This window comes from Cladophialophora carrionii, assembly GCF_000365165.1.
Source record: "Cladophialophora carrionii CBS 160.54 unplaced genomic scaffold supercont1.1, whole genome shotgun sequence".
In the NCBI taxonomy this organism is placed as follows: Eukaryota; Fungi; Ascomycota; class Eurotiomycetes; order Chaetothyriales; family Herpotrichiellaceae; genus Cladophialophora; species Cladophialophora carrionii.
In genome coordinates this window covers 430,502-458,319 of record NW_008481816.1, presented here as the reverse complement: position 1 = coordinate 458,319, position 27,818 = coordinate 430,502, and the positions used below count along the sequence as shown (strand labels likewise).

Genomic DNA, 27,818 nt, shown 5'->3' with positions numbered 1-27,818 from the left:
GACTCTTGTGTCATCCGGTTGGCGCACGATGAGCCATCCGTATTCCTCAGAGTCGCACCCAAGAGTATGCAGTCCGGTCCCGTGTAAGAGATGCAGGCGAAAGCTAGAGCAAAACGGGGCAATCGCCATGAGCAAATGGCAGGATCTGCAAGGCACCACTTGACGACTCAAACCCATCGCCACAATTATCGTCTCCGCTCAGTAGCTCTGTGGTCGGTAAGCTGCATCGTGCGAAAGCAAGCAGCGGTCTTCCAGGACGTAATCGGAGGTCGAGGTACAATGAAGAATCGAGCATCAGTTTTGTCATTGGCAAGCTCGGTTGATGATCTGTCAGCTACCACGAGTCCGGACTCTCATCGTCCCTGTTGTCAAGCTCTGCAAGACAACAATCACCTTCCAAGCATTCTATCGCTTGTCACTCGTAGGCCTTCTCTCTTTTATCACCCGTCTCTGTGGACACGTCCGCATACTGCAAGTCATGTTAATGCAGTACTCACTCCGATCCAGCGTGGCTTGAGTCGAAGGTGAGCTCCTAATGAAGATTTCGCCAGACCTCACCGTGACTTCAAATTCACTGTTCTACTGCACCAACAACAGTGGTATAAATCTGACAGATTGCTTGAAACTCGATCTGAATCACCAAGGCGTGAGGCCTCTCTTCTTCCCCCCTCGATAGTTTTGTTTTCCTTCTACCTAACCCTTTCTTTTGTCCTTGGACCGCTGCCACTAGGATTGCTTCATGCCGGCACGCGTCGCAGTTGGACGCCGACAAAGATGTTGTGGTCGGGGCACTCTTTGGTGCCGTCGAATTTGCGTCGCCTTGTCTTCGCCTCAGTTGTTGCTTTGATCGGCCATGCGCATGCAAAATTCCTGAAAGGTAAGCACACTTCGAGCTCCCTGAGAACGCGCTGATTGTGTCAGCGGATCTCAAATGGCCAGTCTTCTGGAAACCTCACAATGAACTTCAACCAAGCCTCACCGACGTCCTCGCGTTTCGAGAACCAGACAGTGACCCTGTATTCGAGAAGGCAATGCACATGGTGAACACACTTTCCACACAGTCGACCTGTCACCAAGCCGCAGCAGTTCAGTTGCTTGTCACTTGCAAAACTGTGGGAGCGAGCATGGCTCGGGAGGATGGGAAACATGACCTGCTAGAAAGAGCCAAGTCCGTCTACGCAGTGCGGGTGGCTGTTTGTGAAACTGGTGAAGGCAGAGCAGAAGTTCCATTAGCGTGCAAACCCATCCTCACCATTCCCCAGCGGCTGAATCATGAAATCGACGTGGTCAGCAGCAGAACCGTGGCTCCCTGTCTCGGAGCGTTGATGGAGGAACACTATTACTGGACAAGCTACAGCAACAACAAGCAAGACGCCAATACTTTGTGTCAAGCGAGCACCCTTGAATCTATGAGGCTGGAGGCGCTTCATTCCTACCAGAAGCTCGCAGAACTTCTCCCTGAGTTTCGGATTGCGCTCAGATCCACTCGGTCCCAGTGGATGGACTTCCTAACACAGCAAAAAGAAGAGGTTCAGCAAGTGAACATGCTTCACCGCCAAAACCGTGATGAACTTCAAGCACAGCACAAAGTCGAGCTTGGTTCGTTTCGTGACTCCATGAGAATGGCCAAGGATGGCCTACTTGACATCTCTCAAAGCCTGCATCAGGCAATGGTGGGCACCGGCTCTGACATTACACAAGCTCACGAGGTGCGTGATCATGCAGCTGCACCACGGGATTTGCTAACTGACTGGTGAAAGGCTCTCCGAGATGTTCTGGCTGATTTCGCAGGCTTGAAAATCTTACTGCAGGATACGGTCGCAGAAACGAGCGAAAACAACGCAGAATTAGTGGCTGCTCAAACACGAGATATTGCCAACGTCCACGATCTTGCTCTTTCAGCGGCCCGAGCCCTGGAGAATGTACACGTAGAGGCATTCGCGCAGGTATGGATATGCTACTCTAGATAAAGTCGAGGGCTAACCACAGCTAGGATGTCCACGCACTCGTTCATCAGATAAATACCAATCTCGACCAGATCGCGAGTGCCCAGTCCATGCAGCTAGACACTACGCTGCAGCATTTAGAGCTCAGTAAGGAACTGTCCTCGGCCCAGGAAGCAAATCTGGCTCTAGGAGAACGTATCAAGGACTCATCTGCTTCTCTCGCATCCGAACTCGACACTGCGAACGCTGCGGCTGGCCAGGTGTCCAACAAGCTCGACAGAGTCAACCAGGCGTTGGCCCATATCGAAGCAGCAACTGCTTCTCTCAGCTCCCTTTTCGGCATCATTGCCATACCCTGTCAAATTGTTGGACGCCTTCACCTTAAGCTGCTTGCACTGTTCGCGACACCGGCTTTAATCCTGCTTTTCTGGAGGCCGATGAAATATTCTTGCACCATGATGGCCACTTATAGTACGTAACCTGCTTTGCCTCCTTTCTTAAAAGTATGCTGACAACTTACAGGCTTCCTTGAGACCATGATATCATTAGTCCACGAACATCGAGACATAGTCTCGACATTTCTGGGGCGCCTCGGCCACCATTCTCGAGCTATAACACATTCTGGATCAATCGCCCTCCGTAACAACATCCCGGTCGCCGTGGCCGCGATCATCATCGTCTTCTGCTGCTACTGCCTGGTGTCTAAACGGACGCGACCGAAGCAGAAACCAAAACTGAAATCAATACAATCTTTGACTTTCAAGTCTATCCAGAGGCTTGATGAGTTGACGACTTCAGAGCGGGGTCACGACATATACAGACTGCGAGATGGTAGGCGACAATGGCGGTCAGCGGACAAATTTCCTCGCGCGGCCACCGTCTGCTAGGATTGGCAAAGATTCGTACACAGGCAAGGCCCGCATTCTACGACTCGCGTGGCAAGGTTGACCACGCGTATGATGCATGACTCTACGACTTTGAGTTATCCGATTTGTTGCGGACATATGGAAGCGATCTGCCCTCCCTGCATGCTGGGTGCGAGATCTGTCATTTGGTTTCGCGTCATTTGTTTGTCGGCCTCGCCCTATGCATGAGGAAAGGGCTTGGGTGCACGTGGTCAGTTGAGCAAGCAAGAGCTCGAATAAATTGATTTCTGAAGAACATAAATCCTCCAGCCTCATCTGGAGTACCGGACTGCCGGGTCCGAGGATGCATTTCCACGGCGGTGACTGTACCTCACGACCTTTGATCGCACCGATTGAAGGTATAGAAGTAGGATCTGAACGGATCCTTCAATGGCGGCTGCTCCCCCATCGTACGATTCGTGCATCTTTGATGGGTGAAACTGGTGAAACTGCTCCATATTAATGATCGATCAGACAGGTAGGTCGGTTATGTAGCTCAGTCAACGTCAATGTCACCGGTGCTTGCAGTGCTCGCTGGAAAGACTTCGCTTCATCTCAACGTCCTCTCATGTCGGTGGTGGCGGTGGAATTTTGCGCAATATGACGCAGGTCGTCTTGAGAGACTGAAGCGTCTCACAGCCTTTGCCTTGCAGTTCAGGTCGAATACATACGTACATACATGGGTGCGGGGTGGTCTGCACATCAAGGTCGAATGACAGTGACGCACCAGATGGCCACGATGTTCCGCGTGGCGGGATGGCTCGCAGTGGCTGGAGGCGGCCTCGAGCCATGAGGGTTGCCAGATCACGTTGCTCAACCCCGGGACCACCATGCAAGCCGAAGCCAGATCGAAGAGGGAAGAGGGAACGTAATGGGAATTTTCTGAGGCTTTTGCCGACCGCATTTTCGATGGGATTGAGCAGCATGGGTGTGGTAGGTCACGGGGAAATATCGACGGGCAGCAAAGCGGACGGAGGATTCGGGCTTCGCCACTGTCGACACCGGCGAGGTGGTCCTACGTATACAGTAATTACAGGGTAGGTCATCTGAAGAGACGTTCATCGTTCCGGAATAGGCGCTGTCGAGTGTTCAATTAAACAATACGTCAAACAGACCAAGACGTCCTATCTGCCTGTTTCTCAGACTCTGAGAGACTCTTTCGGGTCCTTTGGGTCTTTCAATTCTGAGATCCCGCTGGATCACGGAAAGTCGAATATATTTTCTCTTACTTTCCACCACTTCTTGCAGGCGGACCACTCTGCACCAGACACGCAAAGTCACGCGGTATTACGGAGGAGAAGCGAGGCATCGACACTGTACGATCGGCCTGGTACGACAGCACTCGTTAATGATCGTTGAATAGAGATTGACACCACCGATAACGATGCTTGGCAGGTACCTGGCAGAGCACGCAAGTGGCCTGGAGGATCGATAGGCAGGCTTCGATTCACGATTCGAAGCCATGCGACTTGCGACACTCGCTGCTGGACTGGGCGCCTGACGCCGCAAGATCCCTGCAATCCTAGCACTTGCACATGTTCTGCCGAGCTCGAGTACGACAGTGACCGACAATTCCAGTAGCTCTCAATCCGCCCCCATCCAGGATCCCTGCACCGCGTACAGTAGGCCCTCTGAGCTTCGACTGCGAGGGCCAATGACTCGACGTCCCTGGGATAGGGGCATCATGGGGCCATTCAGCTCCTTGCCAATCAGCCCACTCGCGACATGCCCCATCTTGCAATGTGTCTGCAGCCCTACGCGATGAGGAAGGACTGCGGACCTTCATGAGGCGTCCCAGCCGTGGCTCCGAGACCTTTACGAGCAGAGCCAGGTCTCGTTGCTGTTCTGCCTTGCCACGAGCTGAAAGACGAGCATCTCGATATAAGCTACAGAATGTAGCGTGGGAGTAAGTTACTCATTTGCGAACTCTGTGTGCGCTTCTTCACCAAAAAGAACAATCCCTCGCTATCCTAGAGTCGTTCTTCCCACAAACCTGGGCTGGGCGCAACATTGCAGAACCGCGGGTTGATACCTAAGCAAGCACAATGCCCATAAGTTCAGTAAAGGTCGTCACGGCCTTCGTCTTGCTGGCGACCTCGGCGCTGGCTGCAGCGGCGCGTAATTCCTCACAGACCGTCATTCCTAATGCTTCAGACGACCCAGCAATTGATCCCGTCAAAGTAAACAGATATAAATCTCTCCTAGGTAAGTGTGATTGCGCGACACCGATCTCCAATTTTACTGTATTGATCTCTACCGCAGGGACGTTCAACGCCGACGAGAAATTCAACGAGCCGTTCAGATGGACCGACATTCTCGACGAATACCACCCTTTGAACGCGGATTGTTCCGCAAGATGCTTGACTTGCGCGCCAGGGTGTCATCCGAGCTGTTGCGTGCGTGGCAGCTCACCGGCGACCGACAGCGACAGCGACAGTGACAGCGACAATCCTGCCGTCTCGGATCGAGGGATCCAATTCCCAAGGACTCCCGGGCCACGGTTTCCCGGCCGCCCTGTGATGCCACCACTGTCCTGTCCCTGCCACTGTGAGGCCGACTGTCCCCGATACATCCAGACAATCTGCTGCTTCACTCCAGGCTCGCGATCAGACCGGGCACCGGTATCGGCATCGACACCGAACTCTGCATCAACCGATCCTCATGAAACGGAACCACTTGAGGCCATCGCAAACGACGCAGCCGCAGCCGCAGCCGCAGCGCCAAATCCGCTGATGGACAGAATCCGGCCATTCCACCCTCGGGATCGAGTCTGGGGCCGACCACCCGGCCGCCCACTGGCTTGTCCCTGTTTCTGCGAGCCCACCTGTCCGCGGTACATCCAGACGATATGCTGCACGACGCCCGGCTCCGGGATCGGAGGGACCAGGAGACAACATCATCATCATCAGCAGCAGCAGCAGCAGCAGCAGCAGCAGCAGCACGACGAACTTGTCACGGCGCCCAAAATCCACGACACCTTGGCCATGATTACGGAATCGGCGCACGGAGAATCCGTCTCGGTCCTCGCGGCCGTGAATCTGACCGTGTTTGACAGCTTCATCACCTTCAATCTGGTCCAGGGTCTCGGGCGGACCGACGAGATCGTGCATGATCCGGAGCGCAAGACGTTTGAAATCACCTTGGCCGCGATTGTCGGGTCGGAGGGCAAGGAGACCGCGCTGGCGCAGACGTTCGTGGTCATTGACGGGTCGAGACTGTTGGAGGAGGAGCAAGTCCTTCTCGGGTCCGCGTTCGTCTCCCGGGCCGGTGGCGTGACGGTTGACCCGGAGTTCTTGACGCCGCTGCAGGAGGGGTTGCCTGTTCTGACGGGCGTTGAGACGACCGAGGAGTGAAGGAGGACAACCGCAAATGAGCATGGACTTGCCTAATACGTATCACAAGTTTGTGCGTGATGTGATGTGATGTGGCGTGAAGTGATGTAGATGCGGCAGAGAGCGACTCGTTCTGTATTCGTTAAGAACCTCTGGACTACAATATTGTACAAATACCATTTACAATCTAAGCCACTCTCTGCACCTCAGCCGAGACTGCGACACAGCGACAAGGGCTCTGGCGTGATCGAAAGGACATCGCACGGATCTGGCGTGGAATCTCGCCCGCAAGATCCTTCGCACTATCCGCACACACGTCGTTTTCACGGTAGATAGATACAGTGCATACAGCGCACAACACACGCATCTTCAGCTGCCGTTGCTCCTGCTCCTGCTAAACCAGACTCGTCAGAACAAACCCACTCATTGGATTCCCCTCGACCGCCACCCTCATGGTCTCGCCTCTAATCTTGGTCTCATCAAACACTCGATGGTTGTCCTCTGCAGTCCCACCCACATCCACGTCCACGGCCCCTCTCTCCACGCTGACGTCCCTAAAAGCGTGCAGTCCCAGCGCTGGCAAGGAGAACCGAAACGCAAGATCCCGCACATCCACCGTCCTCAGCGCGCGGTATGCAACCACGGCACAGACGCACCCAAAGATGATATAGCAGCAACACCCTGCGACAAGGATGGCGAGGGGGATCTTCAGCACCTTGGCCACCAGCAGCGGTGTACGCATCTGTTCCTGCACATTCGCCCGGTTGGAGAGAAACGGTCCAACGACAGACATGATGCGGGAGGAGTAGCTGTTGGCGAAACTGTCGGCCAACGCCTGTGCAGTGGGTTGCAGCGCGGCCTCGAGGATAAAATCCTGCAGATTGTTGTCGAAGCTATCACTTGCGCCGAGGATGTTGTACCCGTGGAACATCTCCGCCATGGTGCCGTTGGGCGATGGCGTGAGCGTGCGGACCTTGACAGTCGAATTCACCCAGGCATAGTCCACGAGGTAGGTCGTGTAGCTGCAGCGGAGCGTGAAGTCAAGATAGCGAGTCGGGCCGCGATAAATGCCTGGGTCGGAGGACATGTCGACGCCGGCACGCTGGGCTGTATCTTGAAATCGGGCCGCCACGCCGAAATACACGGGGTTGATGAGTTGGGAATCGGGCATGAATGGACCGAGGTTGCCCGCGGAGTCGTACGGCGTGGCTAGTTCTTTGTCCATGAAGAAGGAGTACTGAAGCGCGGCTCCGGGTTTGAAGCCGAGTGGAGGAACAGAGCTGTCACCATCAAGCATACCTTTGTCAGTGAGGTTGGGGGCTTTGCCTAATACGCCCCAGAAATTTTTGCTGCAGTTGAAGGAGCTCCAGTATTCACCCGGGCCTTCAGAGGTCCAGGTGCACTGGGAACTGATGGGTTCGCACGTCGTCACGACGCCCGCGGTAAGGGCTTGGAAGTCGCGGAAGGGAGAAAGATTGGCAGTCTGCGGTGTCAAAAGCGCGACCTTCGCGGCGACTCCGGACGTGGTGTTCGATGGCATGGAGGAGGGCGGGGAAACGAGGCGAATCTCACTCAGATTGGATGTGCCGCGCTGAAGGTAGAAGATTTCGTTCTGACCTGCCACATACGCGTCGTAGTCCGTGGCGCCGATGACGCCGTTCCGGGTACAGGGCAGTCCAAAGTTCTCCGTACGGTTGAGTGCGAGACATTCTGACGACAAGCCATATCCGTAGGCATGGTTCTCCTGAGAGATGGACACTTGGTCGAAATTGATGGTCGAGGTCGTGTAATGCAGGGCTGTATCAGCACCGAAGACAACGCAGGCCAAGAGCAACGTCAAAGCCAGAGTGCGTGCGGCACGACGTAAGACTGGTGGAACGACGACACCATCTCCTCGGGAGTAGGAAAGATACCTCCCCAACCTCCCCATTGATGCTAGGCAAAGCCCGACCAGAATGCTGTACTGGTATGGCGTCGGGAGGTCTTGTTGGTGGCCGCCGCTCGAGGACTGATACATGACGAGTGCGTATTTGAAGCTTGTGAGACTCATGATGAAGCCAGCCAGCAAAGGCGCCAGTGTCGACGCCCAGGAAGCGACGAATGCTATTCGCGTTGCCGAATAGTTGACCAGGACGACAGCATGATTGCTCAAGGTGCGAGAGTTGGAGACTTCCTCGAAGAGGCTCTCCTCGGATCTGACTCTGTAACCGAAGATCAGGGCCAATAGCCCTGCGACAAGGCAAGCCATCGGCAGGATAACGATCGAGGTCGGCAAAAGGATCGTCTTCCACAGTGTCCATTTCGGGCACCTAAGATCGTGGTCTGCCGGAGGAGTGGAGTAGTACTTCTCGGTCAAAGGCCAATTGCGAGCTTGGCCAGAAGATTCGTCATCTAAACTGGTTACTTTCCCACCCTTGGATCTGTCGTAAGTAAATCTCGATGCCTGTGACCATGTCGAGTCCGGTGTCGCTTGGGTGTAGCTGGCGACATCCTCGCTAGATGGCAGGAGTGTATGGTCGCTCTGAGACAGACTGTCGCTCAGTCGGCTGGATAGTGCATGCGGCAGCTGTACTCCCAGAGGAGCGGCGATTGACCAGAAGGGATTCGTTGAAGCCATGGTTGGGAATTGACGACCACCCTAACAAGCAATCTTCCTCCTCCTCTACCCTGGATCTCTTGTTGACGATGATCGCCGGTTCAGGTTGAGGGCAAAGAACACCATGGATCCATGCACGAGACAGGACTTTTCAAGTCATATCTGGCGGCGTAAGATGCACATGCAACAATACATCAGAAGCACACACAATCATACTGAATCTGTGGCTAAGCGCAACAGAAGCTGAATGTCCGGTTCCCACTGTTAGTGCAAAAGCCTGCCGGACTTGCATGGTCGTCAAAAGTTGCTGGTCGCCTGGTGCCAGGCCAGCGCGAATTAGATGAAGTGGAAGGTAGCCAGAAGGAAAGACATTTCTCCCGGCTGCAGTCATGAGCGGTGATTCGCATGTGGAAAGCGATCTAGCTCAGCCGCAAGGCTCGCGTGGCGTCAGCGCAGAGTATGGAGTACTTTGCAGAGCCGGCCAGGACGAGGCCCAGTTTGAGAGAGCGAAGAGCACGGAGAAGTCTGCGTACGAATCAGCGTGAATAGACGAGGCCTCGCTTTCGTTGATGTTGATCCGGCCCCCAACCACGCAAACGGCCCGAGGATGATCCACACACCGCCAAAAGGACCGCCAAGGATGGCAGCCCTACTAGACACTAGGTTTGAAGCATTCCTCTCCGTGGCTGGCCTGACATATCGTTCCTTGCGTGTATGCCGTTCCTCCAGCCAAACAAATCCCAGACACAAGGAGCAAGACAGCCAAGTCTCAGGAACAACGCCACAATCCCCTCCCCGAAACACATTCGTTCCGCTGCCTTTTACTCTTGGCGTTTAGCCGTGGCACATGTAGTCTCCTGTACTTTGAAGTCATAAGTCTGCCGAGTTCATAGGGTTGGCCCCTTCGTATTATCAAACTCTTCAATCTCTCCAATCACGGTTTTCAAGATATACGGCACAATGACTGCCGCATCTCCCTCGAAGAACCAGTCATTCTTGGTGAGCTCCCGTGCATCGCCCCTATCCATGTTGATGACAGCGACGCGCGCACCCTTGGCTCTAGCGATGTTCGTGTAGCCAGCAGCAGGGTAGACTTTGGCGCTTGTACCGATCACCAACATGAGGTCAATCTTCTGGCGGCTGGAAAAGTATGCGTCCACGTCACTCATCACGTCTTCGGGTAGCGACTCCCCGAACCAGACCACCCCTGGACGAAGGAGGTTCTTCTTGCACGATGGACATTGGGGAAGATCTTCTGGCTTCAGTTCGGGAATGGCGACATTGATGTCTGAAATATCTGCGCCTCGGAGGAGAGCGTGCTTCTTCTTCTCGGCGGCAGCCTTGAGTTCGGCGTCTGGATTTTCTGCTGGAAGGGCTAAGGCGGGGACGATGGGGTCGCTGAAGTCGTTCTTGCGGGAATAGCCACAGCCGTCTTCATCCCAGCATTTGACGTCGAAAAGATTGCCATGCAGTAGCTTGAGCTGGTTTGCAGGATGGCCAGCACGAGGACTCAGACCGTCGACGTTCTGGCTGAGGGTGATGAAGTCGGGATTCCGGCGGGCGAGTTCTGCCAAGGCCAGATGAGCGCGGTTTGGTTTAGCATTGAGAGCCATGTGCCGTCGGTAGGAATAAAACTGCCATGAGAGACCTGGATCCCGCTGGAAGGCTCCAGGTGTAGCTAGCATCGTGGCATCGAAGGTTCTCCAGAGGCCGCCAGCACCGCGGAACGTAGGCAGCCCGCTTGAAGCAGAGAGACCGGCGCCCAGGAGAGCAACGATGCGGCGGGAGGACTGTAGGTGTTGGATAAACGAAGCAACATCGGTCAGAGGCATCTCGTTGGCACAACCTGAGCTCATTTTCAGAGGACCAGGAGGTCAATCTACTGTGAATGAGAGACGTGAGAGTCGTGAGAGGCGTAAGAGGCTGTTGATTCGGGCAGAGGGGAATGAGCAGGTAATGAGGCGAGACGCACCGATGAGAGGCTCCGAGCAAGTATTTTGCTGTTCAACCAGGCAGCAACTTACCGCCAGACAGGGCTATACGGAAGCCTCACTTGACACCGGTACTCACCCGGTGTCCATCAGGCTGAGGATCGATATGTGAGCACCACAGTGCAAGTACAGAGGCGCAGGTGAAGTGCCAATGAGAGTCGAGGCCGTCAGGGTTACGGCGGTTACATAACGAGAACGAGACGCTATGGACGGAAGTGGCGGCGGGGCAGAAGCCGCCTATCATTTTATCGTGAGACGGCCACATGGCTTGCGATATGCGGTCACACATTCCTGCGTGCACCAGCCCATCTGTTGATCCATCTTTCACGACAGCACCGACACGGCTCACTTCCTCTGGTGGCTCTGGTACCTCCCACGATTGACAGTCTCATTAGCGAGTCCACAAATCCTCCGGCCGAATCGCTGGCCCCCAGTTTCTTGACTTGTCACTCCACCCGCCCTCACCGATTCCCGCCTTGCCACCGATGCCTCACCGGCCAGGGTTATAACACTCCCGGTTGCCCCTTGCCAATTTCACTATCCTCCTCCCACCGGAATCGCCTAGTCTACGCAAATGGGGGTGCCAACGAGATCCCGCCCAAGTCGCAGGCGGGTGAATGCCCTTCTCTACGTGACCGAGAAGATTGGGCCTGAGGTCCTCCCATACCTCCTCCAGAACCCAGACCTGAACCTTCGCGTTATTTCCGAATGCTCCAAGGCCGAGTTCCAGCAGTACATGGACCCGAGTGTTGACTTGGAGGACGTGCAATGGATCGAGAACCGACCGCAAGACCCATACCGTAACCAAGTCATGATGCAGGGACACCGTCTCTCCAGGTGGGCTGATCTCTTGTTCATCGTCATGGATGCCGGAATGATCTCCCTCATGCTCAGCGGGTTTACCACAGATGTCATTCTGCACGTGCTCAGGTGCTGGGACGTATCGAAGAGGATCGCGCTATTACCTGAGATGAGTGTGGACCAGTGGAAACACCCGACATGGAAGAGGCAGTTGAACAAGCTCCAACGGAAATGGGACTGGGTGCATGTGCTTTCTCCCGCGCTATGGGACTACGCCGCGGACCCGGTTGATTTTACGCAGCCAGGTCCGAATCCCCTGGGACACGACAGCGAACCGGAAATTGAGTGGCAGTGGGAGGGTCCTGGAGACATCATTGAAGAGGTGGAAAGCGAGGCACAAGCGGTGCTGCGATCGACCCAGCTCAAGACCAATTCATCCATGTCACACCTTCCCATTCACAAGTCGGCTTCCTCCAAACCATCACTGCCGAGCGAGATTTGGACCATGATACTCGACTATCTAGGAGATTGGGAACTGGCTACCGCACTTGGAATTTATACCCATCTCTCTGTCCCGCACGAATGGGAGTCCCTAGTCCCCAAACCAGGCTCCAAAGCCTGCTCACTGGAGTACACCATCCTCACTCAGCCGCTCTCTCTGATCCAGAAATACTTCGCAAACACTTCCTCCAACCCGCCAACAACGCTTTCCCCTATCGCAACGCGCCTCATCTTCCGGTTCTCCATGACCGACCTCTTGACATACCTAGCCCTACAACAAAAAGACATCTTCTGGACGTCCTTCGGCCTCGCGCTTCTCCCCCACAAAGCCTCCCTGATCTACAACTCCCCCACAATTCTACAATGGTGGAAAGACTGCCCTGCGGTCATCAAGAAAGAATACGGTCCTGAAGCCATGGACGGAGCATCTCGAGCCGGCTTCGTCGAAGTGTTGGACTGGTGGCTCAATTCGGGCTTGAAACTGACGTACACGGAGAAAGCACTCGAGTCAGCCAGTGCCAAGGGTCACGTCGAGGTGCTCGAGTGGTGGCGTGTCAACTCGCAAAAACTAGCCGGCACGGACCGCGAGATACACCTCAAAGTCGGCAAATCGATCCTCCTGGCAGCGCAGAGCGGTCGCACCAATAGCATCGAATGGTGGGAGACAAGCGGCATCCCATATGCGCACGAAGACGGCGTCGCTCGCCTCGCTTCCCAGCACGGCCACGTCCCCGTATTGGAAATGTGGTTTGGATTCAAGGGAAACAAGATGATCTTCGACAACCAGGTCCTCGTGGGCGCGACAAAGAATGGTCATGCGGGTGTTTTACAGTGGTGGAAAGAGATGTCCAGGAAGAGCGGACTACGAGTCGAGTACAAGACATGTGATATCGAAGAGGCCATGGAGGACGCCGTCGGTGGTGGAGGTGAAGGAGAGGTGAGAGAATGGTGGGGCCGGAATGGCTTGAATTTGGGGGTGGGCACAGGGGAGTGGATGAGGGTGAAGACTCTGTGATTTGACCGACGGCTGAGCTGGATGGTGACACTCTCAAATATACTATCCCTGGCGTATCATGTATGGTGTTTGGCGTAAGGAAGAACCGAATTAAGGGATCTGGAGGGAACGAAATGAGACACCACAATGGCGACACGCCCAGCGTCACGACGTTGAAATGATGGATACAGAACGGTCACGGCGTCGAGTATTACATACCTAGGTATCTAAGATATATCTATCAAACCCACGCAGACGTCCATCGATATCGCGGCGAGCATTGACAAACAGCCTGTTATTGTCCATCACTTTCTAATCGTGCCGACTCACCTCACCTCGCCTCCCTTGCGTGGAAGTGTACGGAGTACACACATGAGTGCATCGCCTCGAGACCCAAGCAGACTGACTAAGTGTCTCTGTCCTCGGCACTGGGATTCAATTCAGCGTAAAGAGATTCGTCACTACGTAGCTACAGTAGCTACTGTACCTACTTCCTTCTACCTCTACAGTACCTCTACTGTACGGAGTACCTCTCCCTCGTTTTCTCGTTGATTGCTTGGATACGGCGGGGAGACGATAAACTTTTCGTATCGTATCATATCAAGCATGCATGCATGCACGCGAGAGGAACTGACTTTCCAGTGCTACTAGTAGCAAGGCAGTCACGGGGTTCTCTCTCTCGTGTCTCGGTCAGTGTTCAGTGTCTTGCTTGCTTGCTTGCATTCATTCATTCATTCAATTAGCTAGCTAGCTAGCTAGCTAGCTAGGCAGGCTGCATCCAAGTCCCCCCGTCATGTTCGGGAATCAATGATCTCTCTCTCTCTCTCTCTCTCTCTCTCTCTCTCTCTCTCTCCTCTCTTCTCTGCATCCTTGCGCGATGCTCGAGGCCAATTCATCACGCTTCAAGAGAGCACTTTCAGCTTTCGAACGGATTCTCTACGCTTCCATAACTGCATCTGCTAGGCATGATTTTTTCTTTTCGTTGCAGAATGGATACGCTCTGTTCCCCTTTTTCCCTGTTAACAAAATAATAATGGAAACCCCCCGAAAACCCAAGAAGATTTGTCCGCCAGTAGAAGGAAATCTCCCAACCAGCCATATTAATCGCTTCGCGCCCAGTCCCTGGCGCCAGGACAGGCCGCAGCCAATCCCTCCTGTCGTTAATTCGTATCTCAATCAGGTCGAGCTGTGAAAGTTGGGAAAAGGCTTCAAGCCCTCAGAGACGCCATGTCAGTCATCCGAAGCCATAAGTGCTCATCCAAGCTCCACACAAGCCATCCTTGTAATCTCAACCAGCATGTTTGTCATTGTGTTGTCTTGATCCCGGCCCGGGCTGTTTGCCACGTTATCGCTGAACCGGAGTGTGTACTTCAAATCTCACGAACTAAGCGGGTCCTCGTATTCATCTCCGCTCATCTCGGCCAGCTCACTGCTATTGTCCTGCCAGTCCGCCGAGCTCAGCGTCTCAACAGCCGAGTCAGCCTTGGCCCTCAGTTGAGCCATCGTAGCCTGCGCAAGGGCAACCTTTTCCTCGTCCGCTGCATTTTCCAGGTCGAAATACCGTAGACAATGCTCCACCACGTCCATCACTTGATTCACTTGACCAGGTTGCAGATTGTTACCGTCTCGGCTGCGTGGATTCAAAAAGTTCTGTTGCACGAGGTTGGAACAGCTAGTTGTCAACTCTTGCGCCGCCGCGACAAGCGTCCGATACAGGGTGAGGTCGCCAGCAAGCTCTTGTAAAGGCGTAAACAGAAGCCTCTTCAGCAGGTCCACCGTATGTGCGCGCGTGTTGAATTGTCCTTCGGTCGGGGCCAGCAGTAGTGTCGGTGCCCATTGCGAAACAGTCTGTAACATCAGTTCTTCGAGGAAGGATGACGCCAAGTTGCAGGAGACGTTGTCGATCTTAAGAAGAACCTCCACGAACTCGTAGTACTCCTTGCCATACTCGATGCCCACGGTCGCGATACTCTCCAACGCGGATTGGGCCAGTTCGAAGACTTTGCTCTCGGTCGGACAGAACTCGCAGAACACCAGCGTCGGTCGAGTGAAGCAGCTGGCGATATTGACACTGCGATCATTCAACCCGTGAGTCAATAGATTGGCGAGATAGTGGGAGAGTCGTTTGTCCGAGGCGAAGATCGAGACGATGACATCCTGTGCGGTCTGGTTGTGTCGGCCTATGATCAGCCGCCGAAGCCATTCAAGGTCGGGCGGAATCTTATTCAGCCCGAGAGCCTGCGACTCAGCTGTGGTCAGGCCAATCTTCTTGTCGAACGTCCGGTATCCCTCGTCTGCCGGCAGGTGGAGATCGATTCTCTGCAGCAGACTCGCGAGGACCCTGATCAGCACTTGGTATGGGAACTGTCGGTTTCTCTCCCGCGCATTTAGATACAGGATGTATCGCGCCTTCAACCTCCGCGACAGAGGGAAGTCGGAACCGGCAACATGCATCATAATCATGTCAATCAACTTTTCCAGGAAGTCCTCTTCAAGAATCCAGATGGTCTCTTGGTCACCCAGCCTGTGAATGTGATAGAGGATGTTGAAATAGTCAGTCCACGGCCGGCCATTCTTAGTCACCACGTCCCATAGCTTAGACATTTGGCTGAGACAACTCTTGAGCCAACTGCTGTACTCTGTCGAAAGCCTCTGATGCTCGTCATCGTTGGGGTCTAGTTCCGTAAGGAGCTCATGTAGGCGCGCGAAGACGCTGATGAAAAGGTTGGCAAAATTCTTTCGTACGACCTGTAAGGGACTTCGAACGACGACATCTTCGAGCACTCGATTGGTGCGGAACCAATTAGCAACGGTTCTAGCGCACTCGGAGCATTGAGCCACGTAGCCAAGGAGGACATTGACAGTCTCCTCCACTGAGGGTAGCTCTTTGAAGCGAGAAGATATGGTGTGCACGTACTCCAACACCATATTGATCGTCTTGGACTCGAGGGTGTGATCCTCGCTGCATTTCTCGACCCCGCGCCTCATGTGTTCAAGCAGACGGAGCACAAATTGAGCATGTGCAGGGTCTTGGGCGCAATAAGAGCGCAAGTAGAGTTCGTTCTGTTTCGCTATGTGCTGCTCCATCCCAGGTGTTAAAGGGACGCGCACAGGATTGATGGCATCGTGTAGTCTATACTGCCCCTCGATTTTCTCAATGCTGGAGGTTCTCTGATAGAACAACATGTATGCGCTGTAGAATTTTGGTAGGTGGTAGAATCCAGCCTCGGATATGCCTCCGAAGCAATTATCACGCATCTGGTTGGGATCGAACAGGCCGACATCTTGATCGTTGAACTGGACCCAAGCCTGATGTACACCCTTGATGGTTGGTCGTTGGCGGATGAACGAGTAATAGTGTCCAGAGTCCGCCGTGCCTGAATGAACGATGACCCCTGTGAGCTGGAAGTAGTCCGGTTCTCCCGACTGCTGTTCGTCACTAAGTCTTGCCAAAGTATAAGGCGCCATATCAAGCGTGTCGGGGAACTGAAACTCGTCATTGACTTTCGTCCTCATCCCCGTCATAATGTCGTAGTCGAACCGCTTGAGGTTGAAGATAAGGTTGTCAGGTACGTCTTTCAGACATGCACGTTTGACTGCGTCAACGTGACGGCCACAAGAGGTGCACGAGTATTTGTTCTCGCCTTGAAGAACTTCACCTTCGACGTAAGCGCGAAGGCTATCTTCCAGCCGCGCTTTACCTTTGATCTCCACCTGGACGGCGGAGAATGGCTCTAGTCTCTCAGAGATATGCTCACACTCTTTGGATTTCACTTGCTGCACCAATTGGCCGCCATACATGGACTTGAATGTGCCCCTGGCGGAAGGATCAATTTGTCCTTCGATTCGATCGAAGAGAAGGTTGAAAAACTCATCGACGTCCATCTGCACGGATACGTCAATTTGCTCTCCCTCGTATGTTGTGATGGCTTCGACCGCGAACGACGGATCAATGGACTTTTCATAGGAATTTTGCATATTTGCAAAGACCTTTGCAAGCTCCGTGACCAGTTTCTGCTTTGACCCGTCTGCGCCGATCATATTCAGAAAGAACTCTCGAAATTGTACGTTCATGAAGAGTTGCGAGAACAACGAATTGAGATAGCAAGTGTTTGAGAGATTCTTCAAGCCTGCATAGCCAACATCTGTGCGGAGACTCTGGCGCTCGTGACTGTAGAATGGTTCGAAGAAGTTTTCCGGAAGCAAGTCGTCTTCGAGTTCGCTGACAAGTGTCGCTAGATCACGAGGTCCTTGACATAGAACTAGGATGAGACTGTAGAGACTCTCTCGGACCGTACTGTCCAAAACAGGCAGTCTTGGACTGTCTCCATCGTCCGATATAGGTGGAAAGAGGAACTGCGAGATTATCCTGTCGATGATATGAGTGCCAGAAGGGAGCGCATTTGCTGCTTTTAGAAATCTGCAGGTCTCGAGCAAAAGTTTCGTCAGGCATAGAACCACATGATCTGTTAATGGCTGTCCGACAACTTCCACATGGTCGTGTTCCAGAAGGATAGAGCTCCATTGATTGAAGTATCCAAGAAGGCGTTCGGCAGAAAAAGACTTGCCTATACGCCTCAGAACAGCAAGCATTGTCTCCGAAGCTTCGGTACACCTCTCAGGATGTAGGCAAGCGCGAGGAAGAATCTCTGACAGCGCTGTCCATAGATGAGACAGGCAGACTTCGATGGTGGCGGCTGGGAAGCGAGATCGTGGCGCTCTCGGATTATTGATTTTCAGGTGCAATTTTGTGCCGATAGCCCCAGTCAGCCCGACCACAACTTCGAGAAGTGAATGTCGAACTTCCACTCGAGGATCCTGAACAAAAGCAGTGACAATCAAGTCTTTGAAACCAGCCTCGGTGTCCACAGGCGCCCAGATTCGATCATCGTGGAGGCACGCCTCAACGAAAGTTTCCAGGACTAGCTTCACCATAGCCGACGCCGAGATCTCATCCAGATTGGTGTTTTGACTAGCCAACGCGAAGCGAAGCAATCTCGAAGCTTGGATCGAGAATTCTTGGTGGTCCTGTATGTATTCGCGTGATGTTTCCACCGGAACCTTTGCTCGAAATGCCAAAAGTAGTGCTTCCACTAAGCCGTACGCGATGGACATCTGTAGTTGATCGGCAGCGTTGCTCAGGTCCAACTTGGGCAGGACCTGTACGATGGTCTGGATGCTGTAGGTCAGAAACTCCATATCTGGATTCGAGCTGAAAGATTCATCCTCTATACAAGACCTCAAGGCTTTGGCACAGTACAAGAGCTTGAAAGGCTTGCCTGGTGGGAGAAGTTCCGTGGGAGATTTGTCTTTCGATCTCAATATCCGAACCAGCTCGGTCTGCGCAGAGAAAAGACTCAGGAAGGTGTACACCTCTCTGGAAAGGCGCTCATCAGCATCGAGTAGATCGTATAGATCGTCGAAGTGATGCATGATCTTGTTGTCAACTGGAGAAGTAGCGCGGGTGGAACGAGTTGGCGGGCTATCTGGAGTGTTCAGGGTCTTGTGGACGATCAGGCTGCCGGAGGCTACTTTTGAGTCTGCAATGCTGGTGGTTTGGCCTGCAAGCGATACCTTCTGTCCCATGTGGAAGATGGAGAACTGAGTAAAGCCACTCGCCTCGCACAGATACTTGTGCAGTTCGTCAGACGTATTCTCAGAGCCTATTGCGACTTTCTGCATTTTTTCTGTGACGTACTTGCTAGCCATGACCTGAATGTTCAAGTCGATAGTTTCGCCTCTTCTGGCAGGAAACACTGGTAGAACCTGTGCCTGTTGATCCGGGATTGGACTGTAGCGTGGCCGCAGCTTCATGCCCTCAAGGAACTTTCGGAGGAACAGAAGTGAACGGTCAAATCGCAATTCTTCGGCACATATCTCGCCTTCGGACGCAATGATGACCATCGGCTCGTCCTCGCCACTCATAGTGCCATCAGTGTAGGATTTCAACTTTGAAGCAGATGACATGACTTGCTGCACTGAGCGATCCACAAGAGACGAGTGGGTGGCGTCAATGACCGCTTTCGGTCGCTTGGTAACGATAGGGTTATCCAGGTACATGCGGATGATGAAATCAGTGGCTTCGTTTTCCACGCTGTTGGGGGGCGCTTCCAACATGACTTTCCACATTCTTTCAATCCCAGGCACCATGATGACATCCTCCGAATCCAATGACTCTTGTGGAGTCCTCCGAATCGTGTATTGGACAGAAGTCCGGATGAATTCCAACACGGATTGATTGTAGTCGTGTGAAGCAAGAGTCGGCAGGTGGTTTTCAAGAATAAGGTCCACAACGATATTTGCATCCTTGTTCTGCTTTGGCTTCGCGACGTGGCTCAGTTTGTCCCAAGCAGCGGCTCGAACAGAGGAAGGCAGTTCCGAAAATGCATAGAATGACGTCCAGAGCTCTTGCACCAGACCCGGGGTGAAGGATTCAGGCATGTGGAGAAGAAAGTAAGTAAGACACGTTGATCGGACCTCGTACATAGCCTCTATCGATAACGGCGAGACATGGCGTTCGAGCATGGCGTTGAAGTGTTCTCGAAGATACGCAAAGTCCGCCACTAGGAGACCAAGCAGGTCGAACTTCTGCATCGCTTCTGCGGCTCCGAGTCGTCCCAATAACACCAATAGGCAGTGTAGGACCTGGAAGTCGCCAGTGGCATATTTGCTATGGGCTTTGAGGTTTGTCGCAACTTCAGCAATGATCTGGTCCCAACCAACATCGCTGCTCACGGCAAGGTGGAGGTCTGGACGTCCAAGGGAGAGCAGATTGGACAAATACTGCGGGAAGTCCCGTCGTATGCGAAGAGCCTGTTCAAGACACGCGTGCTGTTCCAATGAAGCTTCTCGCATCAGCTTAATGCACAGAGTCCAGGTTATTGGGTCAATGAGAAAGCCAGGATGAAGCATCAAAGCCGAGGCCTTGCTTCTGATGTTGTCGAAGAGGCTCGCAGCGAATTGCAGGACAGAAATGTCGAGGCGCTCAAAGGGATATTCGGAGAGTTTGCGGCAAATGTAGTAGAGGTCAGGGAGCTCATAAACGTTGAAGCAGTTCCGAAGGAGATTGAAGACCTCGTGGACAGTCCGAGGGTCTTGACTGTCAACGATTGTTTTCCAGATCACGTCGGTGTCGGCGTCGGTGTAAGTCTTCGAGACGCACAAAAATCCCACCACGTTATATGCTCGGTGGATCAGTTGCGGGTGGGAGTCCACGCCAACGACGTACTCAACGAGTTGATTCTCTTTGATGAACTTGACCAAGTATCGCACCACTGGATGGTTCATTGGTGGGTATGGCTGGTTATCAATGTAAACCCGATGGACCGCAACAAGATCGCTTGACATTGTCTCAACGCCGTAGACACGAAGCTCCATGCGTCCATTGGTAATGAACTTCCGAAGGATCTTGAACTTCCAGGCGTATTGCATTGTAAGTGGGAGATCCGTGAGATCGGAATCGGCGAAGCCAACGCCCGACGTCGAGATAATGTCTTGTCCAATCTGAGGAACTTCCTCTCCAATGGCGGATATCATAGGATTCAGGGTGTCTATGATCCCCTTGGCCGTTTCGAGGTTGAGCCATGCGAGTTGCTTGCCGATGGCATGCTGAATGGCCTTGTCAGCTTGGAGAATAATCTCCGCCGCGCCATTGCGAATGTTCTCCAGCTGCGAAAATGACGTAGGGACAACATCGATGTCACTGGTGTACATGCTCGACATAGGACCCATCATGGCCTTCGTCACCTGGATCAAAATGTGGAAGGGTCGAAAGAGTTCTACTTTCTTGGGCAGAGCGGCACAGACTTCAGTCAGCAAGGCCGACAGCGACCGTAGCAAGGACACTTCTCCGAGCCTACCAATGACCAGCACATGGAAGTTTACCCGGTCAAAGCTGTGGGCTCGGATTAAATACTCGTAGAACGGGACTCGAGGTGAGAGTATCCAGACCAAGGCTTGCAGGTACTGGGAAGACACAAAGCTGAAGGACTTCAGATCACGTGGGTCGCTCTCATCAAGCACTTCATGCAGGTTCCGGGCATCGAAATCGGCCAGAAGCTTAGCGATTTCGGCAAATGCCACGAAGAAGTCGACAAGCTCTTCTGTCCGAGCACCAGGAGGAGGCCCCGCCTCCCGTCTCAGCAGCGCTTCGACAAGATCTGGAAGCCGAAACCAGAAGTCTCTTTCCTCTTGGAGCAATCTGAGGGGGAAGTCGTCGCACATGGCCACAAATTCAATCATCCAATCTTTGACTTGGCGGAAGATCGCACCATCCTGTGCTCCGGTATGTTGAAGCCGCTCTGACATGCGGGGAATCACTTTATGTGTGCTGCCTGAAGGGGACTCTTGAGAAAACGGAAAGGTGCGGTGTACGTGGCCCGATGGCACAAACTTCGGGTCGGACGTAGAGGTAGCTCCGCCGCCAATCCGCTGGGTCCATCTCGTCTGAGTGGGATCTTGGTCAAAGTCTTCTGGCTCTGCCACTTCGATTTCGGGGCTCTTGCTGGGTGACGAAGATAACGAGATGTGCTCTGGGATGTCTGCAGGGTTGCGTTGAGCGTCAGGCACGGCCTTCGGCTCTTTCGAGCCGTCACCACAGACCGTTGGGCCTTCGGAGGGCGGGGAGTGGGAAGGCAGACCAGCCCCAGCAGCTGCGACGGTCGGATCTGTCACAGATTGGGACGACAAGGGCCGAGTGTTAATCGTGACCTTGCTGGTTGGCGACATGGCTGTCGGCGATGCAACTGTTCTCGGGGGCAAGGGTGGCGTGCTGGGGTTTCCTTCCGCAGCATTGTCACTTTCACGGACCTGGATCTCTGGCACGGGAGGTGCGGGGTGTGAGTTTTCTTGGTGTAGATCGGACATGACATGCGATTCATCAGGTTTGGAATCGCTCAGCCTCGGGCGCTTGTGCTCATGCTCAGGCAGCTCCGAACCCTCAGTGGAATCACTTCGATTGCGCGTAGAAGAGTCCGAAATTAAGGACGACATGGTCGGGAGAGCTGCATCTGGAAGTCCGCTGAAGCGGGAATCCGCAGAGAAGAAGCAGCGCCGCGAAAAAGTGATTGACTGAGGAGTGAAGTTGACGGTTTGAGTCGAGGCAGTGAGCGGTCTTGGCGCGGCTGAAGAAGGCCGCCACTCAGAAATAAGGCAACTACCCTGCCAGCAATGGTGCCTGACTTTGACTCTTCACGGACAGAAGCCTGCGACACTCTGTCGTGCAAGCAGATCGAATGGCTATTCAGTGGATGAAAGGCCAACCTGACGATGATAGAGTGATGTCCGCTTGGTCCATTTCTCTGGCGTCGAAATGTCCGGGGGTAGAGAAGGGTTCGGAGGCGCTGGAGGTGGGGGCCTAGTGAATTCGTTTGCTGGTGCAATGAAGGAGACAAAGCGGCAGAACGTGAGGCTGGCTGATACGCACTACGAGGGCATGTCTTTTCAAGTGAGAACTGGATGGTACTTCATCCACGACGGAAATAAAAATTGTTGACTGATCTGTGAGTCGGCTGGCTTGTCGTTGGACGGAGGGACCAGGCTGCCGTTGATTTAGAGACGAAAGCGTGAGGAGCCCACTCGTGACTTTCAAGCCCGCCCGGGACGGCAATCCTACTGGCCCCCAGGCGTCACAGACGCGTTTGGCGCGAAAGAGGGGCAGTAGGAGTGCAAGTGGGCAATTTAGCCCAATCCTGTCTGCGGCTCACACGTCATCTGCTTTGTTTCCATTCCATCTTTGCAGCAAGGGGAAAAACACTCTCCAGCAATGGACAAACAGAAGAAAACCACGGTCCACTCTTTGTCACTCCCGTACCCGGAGCCACAGTGGTACCGTGCCCCAGTATGTGAGCCTCATAGGATCACCTCAAGCTAACAGATTCACGCTCCTAGGCCTCCCATCTCTACTGAGAACGAGCAGGCAATACTGCGATTTCTCCTCCCCCTTCTCCAGCCCGTTGGTGACTTCAGACGCGCCCATGTCCCTCGCTCGAAAGGCAAAGGAAGGCCCCGGAAGGCGAACAATGACAAAAAGGAAGACAGCTTGCCGACATGGATGCCAGATGTGTATGACCACCTGACCGTCGGATTTAACAGTACGGTACGCAGACTTGAGTCACTTGCACGGGGCCAGAAACCCCAGATCCTCGTTGACGACACCGACGTCGAGCAGCCAGAGCCCGGAGTGAACCTTTCGGTCGTCCTCGTTTGCCGCGAAAACCTGCCGGATATCATGACATCCACCCTCCCACTCCTCATAGCCACGTCGGCTTCCAAGCCTACGCGAGCCAAGCTAGTCAATATATCTGCAGAAGCAGAGGAGCAGATTGCGCAAGCACTATATCAGCGTCGCATTGGCGTACTTGGTATTGATGTGGAGACTGTTGGTGCAGAGACTCTGCTGCATTTCATACAAAATACCATTGCCACGGTCGATGTACCCTGGCTTGACCAAATATCCCCTCCGGTCTATCATCCCGTCAAGGTGAACACAGTTGTGACTGCGGCCAAGACCAAGCCGGCTGCCACAGGTCGCAAAAGAAAGAGGCTTGGAAATGGCTGAGACTGAACCATAAAAACACACCATGGTAACCCTTCTCACCGGATGAACGGAATGCGGACCGGGACACGTTCACGATAATCGAGATAGTCCTGACCAAAGAACGACACAAGGTGCTGTTCCTCATCTGGCACCACTATGTCAGCTAAACAATAGAAAGGGGAGTGTGCTGCCAGGACTTACGGATGATCCTGTGGTGGAAAAACTTCCATAAGATCACGGCGTAAAGAACAAAGCAAATGCGATTTCCCAGCAACACTTGTGTCCCCAGGCCCCACCAGAAGAACCCGAAATACGAGGGATGTCGGGAAAAGGCGTATACCCCGTCGGTCACGAGGACGTGGTCCGCTCTCTTGGACCATTGAACGATGTGGTTAAAGTTTGTCTTGGCTGTCCTCATGGCGGCGCTTCGGACGAGCTGACCGACAACAATCAAAGTCAGGCCCAACCCAACCGAAACCGAGGCGGGGATTGATGGAAGTAACCTCGGGATGTGGAATGGCAGGCTCAGCCATGCAGGCGCGTAGCTAGAGTACAGCCAAAATCGAACAAGGAGCTCCAACATGGCCGAGGTATGCGCAGCAGCATAGCCAACACCATTGGATGACAGGAGGAAGGAAGAGATGGACGCATCGGCCGGGTTGTATCTTGCCGTCAAGTCGAACTCAAGATAGTGGAATAGCGCGAGGACCGCAATGAAGCATGGAGCCCTCCACAACCCATTGTCCCAGTATGCCAGTTCCAGTCCCAAGACCGTAGAGACGCCGACAGCGAGGCCTAACGCAAATGCGCGAAGGGAGATGCCCGAAAGCGCTCGCTTCCCGCCAGGAAGATATGGCGGTGGGATATACATGGGCTGCAAACGCGCGCGAGCATTATTGCCATTGATGTGCTCGTCAATGCGATCTCGCGGGAACTCGTGAATAATCCCTGGTGAACTAGGAGCCGAGGAGTCGGACATAATCCAACAGTTACCGTGGCTTGATATGGCAAGTGGAAAAGGGAGGGGGCCGCCACAATGCGATATCTTATGGCAGAGTTAATGCGGCAGTAGGCCCCGATCTAATGGGTGAAAAGGGGCATAATAAATGATACAGTAGAGAACGAGAACAGGCCGGTATGAGACAGAGAGAGAGTGATCAATGTGGTCGCATTCATTAGTACAGGAACAATAGTAAAGAATCGATCGCTGGCAAAGGTGCTCGAGGTCCGTGGCTGTGCGGCTGTCCAAGCGTTGAACTCGGAGAAACTGGGCATCTGCCGCATTAACCTTTTTCCGGAATCGACGCCGCTCAGCTACGCATTTAATTCATCTCTTTACTGTGGTTGGTACAGTACAGTTACCGTTGGTCTATTGGATACCTACAATAGGTACGGTAGGTAGTCATTCGTGTCCTTCCACCTGAAGAGCCCTTGTCAGTTCCTTATGGCAGGGAGTAGAGAGTCGGCTGAAGGAAGATGGGGATGTGTCAGTTACAAGAATAACGAGACATGGTACTGTAGTCGAAAGACGGGAGTCCCACAATCGGCTACATGGTTGGAGTTCGTCCGCCCTTGCTTGTGTACGGAGTACATACCTCGTACTCGTACCTTGTCCCTGGATCGCGGGCTCCCCGCGAGCATCAGAAGGACCGGATCGGGCAGGAGACAAACTGCTGCATCTGGGATTGAACAACAGATCACCGGACGTCATCAAAACCAGGCGGACATCTCCAACCATACATCATGATCCAGTCGTTGGTTTTGTTGTGATCTCCTCATCGACAGGTGGCTGTTACTTGCCATTGCAGTGTGCAGAAGTCGATTTGTGCATCCACTAAGCCGCGGTTTGTGCTGTATAGCTCAAGTCATTGATAAAGTTGCAACATGTCTGACAGCACGTCAAAGCCGAAGAAAAGAGTTTTGGTTTCATATGGCGTTGACATCGACGCAATCGCGGGATGGCTTGGCTCATACAAGGGCGAGGACTCTACGAGCGACATCTCGAGAGGTATGGCTCTGTTTCCCCAGGAGTATCAGATCCAATGCAGCTTGCATTGTGGAAATGCTGCGCTGCTGTCCCGCTTGATTGATTGCTAAATGCCTTTGTGGCAATAGGTTACTTCGCTGGTACTCAGGGAGTCAGGAGACTGTTGAAGCTATTCGAGAAATACAAGATTAAAGCCTCGTGGTTCATCCCGGGCCACAGCCTGGAGTAGGTCTCTGTGTCTGACGAGTGTTTTGCTGGCCCAGTTGCGCGACGCACACCTGACCGGTGCTTTCACCACAGGACCTTTCCTGAAGAATGTGCCATGGTCCGTGATGCTGGCCACGAAATCGGCCTACATGGATACAGCCATGAGAATCCTGTTGATATGACACTCGAGCAGCAGAGAGATATCCTCGACTATACGTACCGGATGCTGACCGATTTCTGCCATGGCAAGACCCCTCGAGGCACCGTTGCTCCATGGTGGGAGGTGTCCAAGGAGGCAACGGAATTGCTACTCGAATACGGAATTGAGTACGACCATAGCATGAACCACCACGATTGTCAGGCGTACTATCTCCGGACCGGTGATGATTGGACGAAGATTGACTATGGCAAGAAGGCCGCCGAGTGGATGAAACCTTTCAAGAAGGGTCAAGAGACTGGACTTGTCGAGATTCCAGCAAATTGGTACCTCGACGATCTGCCGCCAATGATGTTCATGAAAGCGGTACCAAACAGCCATGGTTGGGTGAACTCCAGGGACGTCGAGGACCTATGGCGGGTGAGTGGCGGCTCCAGTTGCCAGCGCCGACGAAGTCATTTTGACCCGTGCATAGGACCATTTCGACTACTTTTACAGGGAGTATGATGGTAGGTCACAGCTTGCCTTGGTTTCTTAGTCTCGCTTTTGACTCTTTGCGTCCTAGAGTTCATCTTCCCGATGACTATACATCCAGATGTTTCTGGCAGACCACACGTCCTGCTCATGCACGAAAGACTGATCGAGCACATCAACAAACACGAGGGTGTAGAATGGGTGACGATGGCGGAGATGGTAGACGACTTCAAAAGCAAGAACCACCCTGCCGAGGGTGCCATGATGCCAGCAGCGCCGGGGTCGATCTTGACGAAGGGATAGAAGTGAGGCGCATGGATCACCTTCTCTTGTTCATAAACTTCAAAGCACCACCCAGTTTGGCGACTTTGGTCACATCTCTGAATGTGAGACTGATGCGCGTTTGGCGCTGAGCTTGTCCACTCTGGTACAATGGCTTATCCTCGACAAGGTCCCAGTTGACGACGCTTTCATGGTTCAGCTCTGTGTCAACCAGAAGCTCTGAGATGCCGTGGAGGGTGCTGACGTACATGTCACCGGTCGTGACAAGCAGGCTTCGAGGTTCCTGTAAAATGCGCCACGTTGGCTTCGCCTCCCGTTCGCCGTGCTCATTCTTCTTGTATATGTCGAGCACGGTATGACTACCCAAGCTTACTGTAGCAGTGACCGGGCTATACGCAGGGCCATCCTCGTGAGGCATTATTCCCTCTCCTGGTTTGTACTCATTGATCAGGACATGGTTGGGAGCCTTGTGAGGTGTGGATTCGAAATATTTCTCCTCTTTCAGACGGACAACGATCGATTCGAGGTAGGCTGGTAATGGCGCAGCAAGGAGGGTATCACGAGCAGGTCCCGTTAAGGTCGAGGGAAGAGAAAGCAGACGTCGGTGGGTAAGGACGGTCCACTTTGATTCTGGTAGCTTCCGGATTTCATTGGTGAGACGGTGCTCCTCGGTTGGAGTTATGAAGCTGGGAAGATAGTAGCATGAAGGCGGTAGTCCGTTGACTGAAGAGACACTCATGGCGCAGCATGGAAGCCGGAAAGAGGACGAGAGAGATGGTCGAGCTCAGATGACAACACTTACTGGTCGCGTAGGCCATGTTATGTTGGTGCGCCCTAAATGCATGAACAAGCGCTCATTTCAAGACACGCTTGAGATGTAATTCACTTCAAATTGGGAGGCATTGGATTCTCCGAGTCGCACTTCACCACCACCCAACAAACTGCAGCATAATGAGTAGCTACTCGACCTCCTCGATGGCCACTTCCGTCGGAAATCTTACAGGCAACATGCTCAGACCGTGCGTCGGTAAGAGTGAATCTACTGTGTCCCTCAGCGTTGCGCTACCTGATCTCGCTGTCGAGACGTCATGACTTTGTTGCCCGAATT

The 27,818-nt window shown here is 53.4% G+C and overlaps 10 protein-coding genes across 10 annotated transcripts; 5 read left to right on the top strand and 5 right to left on the bottom strand.

Annotated features, from left to right (window-relative positions):
- Positions 1 to 1,124: 1,124 nt before the first annotated feature.
- On the top strand, positions 1,125 to 2,833 carry G647_00162 (uncharacterized protein; the record flags this gene model as incomplete). The annotated part of the gene is made up of 4 exons (XM_008723565.1): positions 1,125 to 1,709; positions 1,761 to 1,946; positions 1,994 to 2,417; positions 2,469 to 2,833. The coding sequence occupies 4 exons, from the start codon at positions 1,125 to 1,127 to the stop codon at positions 2,831 to 2,833; spliced, it is 1,560 nt and encodes a 519-aa protein (XP_008721787.1).
- A 2,063-nt stretch (positions 2,834 to 4,896) lies between these two features.
- Positions 4,897 to 6,204, top strand: G647_00161 (uncharacterized protein; the record flags this gene model as incomplete). The annotated part of the gene is made up of 2 exons (XM_008723564.1): positions 4,897 to 5,056; positions 5,114 to 6,204. 2 exons carry the CDS (start codon positions 4,897 to 4,899, stop codon positions 6,202 to 6,204), a joined length of 1,251 nt encoding a protein of 416 aa, XP_008721786.1.
- Positions 6,205 to 6,577: 373 nt separating this feature from the next.
- G647_00160 (uncharacterized protein) lies at positions 6,578 to 8,800 on the bottom strand (the record flags this gene model as incomplete). The annotated part of the gene is made up of 1 exon (XM_008723563.1): positions 6,578 to 8,800. One exon carries the CDS (start codon positions 8,798 to 8,800, stop codon positions 6,578 to 6,580), a length of 2,223 nt encoding a protein of 740 aa, XP_008721785.1.
- Positions 8,801 to 9,666: 866 nt separating this feature from the next.
- Positions 9,667 to 10,611, bottom strand: G647_00159 (uncharacterized protein; the record flags this gene model as incomplete). The annotated part of the gene is made up of 1 exon (XM_008723562.1): positions 9,667 to 10,611. The coding sequence occupies one exon, from the start codon at positions 10,609 to 10,611 to the stop codon at positions 9,667 to 9,669; it is 945 nt and encodes a 314-aa protein (XP_008721784.1).
- A 733-nt stretch (positions 10,612 to 11,344) lies between these two features.
- G647_00158 (uncharacterized protein) lies at positions 11,345 to 13,087 on the top strand (the record flags this gene model as incomplete). The annotated part of the gene is made up of 1 exon (XM_008723561.1): positions 11,345 to 13,087. One exon carries the CDS (start codon positions 11,345 to 11,347, stop codon positions 13,085 to 13,087), a length of 1,743 nt encoding a protein of 580 aa, XP_008721783.1.
- Positions 13,088 to 14,443: 1,356 nt separating this feature from the next.
- Positions 14,444 to 22,057, bottom strand: G647_00157 (uncharacterized protein; the record flags this gene model as incomplete). Its single annotated transcript, XM_008723560.1, has 1 exon — positions 14,444 to 22,057. One exon carries the CDS (start codon positions 22,055 to 22,057, stop codon positions 14,444 to 14,446), a length of 7,614 nt encoding a protein of 2,537 aa, XP_008721782.1.
- A 772-nt stretch (positions 22,058 to 22,829) lies between these two features.
- Positions 22,830 to 23,624, top strand: G647_00156 (uncharacterized protein; the record flags this gene model as incomplete). Its single annotated transcript, XM_008723559.1, has 2 exons — positions 22,830 to 22,891; positions 22,955 to 23,624. The coding sequence occupies 2 exons, from the start codon at positions 22,830 to 22,832 to the stop codon at positions 23,622 to 23,624; spliced, it is 732 nt and encodes a 243-aa protein (XP_008721781.1).
- Positions 23,625 to 23,659: 35 nt separating this feature from the next.
- G647_00155 (uncharacterized protein) lies at positions 23,660 to 24,582 on the bottom strand (the record flags this gene model as incomplete). The annotated part of the gene is made up of 2 exons (XM_008723558.1): positions 23,660 to 23,748; positions 23,805 to 24,582. The coding sequence occupies 2 exons, from the start codon at positions 24,580 to 24,582 to the stop codon at positions 23,660 to 23,662; spliced, it is 867 nt and encodes a 288-aa protein (XP_008721780.1).
- Positions 24,583 to 25,487: 905 nt separating this feature from the next.
- Positions 25,488 to 26,731, top strand: G647_00154 (uncharacterized protein; the record flags this gene model as incomplete). Its single annotated transcript, XM_008723557.1, has 5 exons — positions 25,488 to 25,611; positions 25,719 to 25,815; positions 25,891 to 26,374; positions 26,430 to 26,463; positions 26,520 to 26,731. 5 exons carry the CDS (start codon positions 25,488 to 25,490, stop codon positions 26,729 to 26,731), a joined length of 951 nt encoding a protein of 316 aa, XP_008721779.1.
- Positions 26,732 to 26,747: 16 nt separating this feature from the next.
- Positions 26,748 to 27,449, bottom strand: G647_00153 (uncharacterized protein; the record flags this gene model as incomplete). Its single annotated transcript, XM_008723556.1, has 1 exon — positions 26,748 to 27,449. The coding sequence occupies one exon, from the start codon at positions 27,447 to 27,449 to the stop codon at positions 26,748 to 26,750; it is 702 nt and encodes a 233-aa protein (XP_008721778.1).
- Between the last annotated feature and the right edge of the window lie 369 nt (positions 27,450 to 27,818).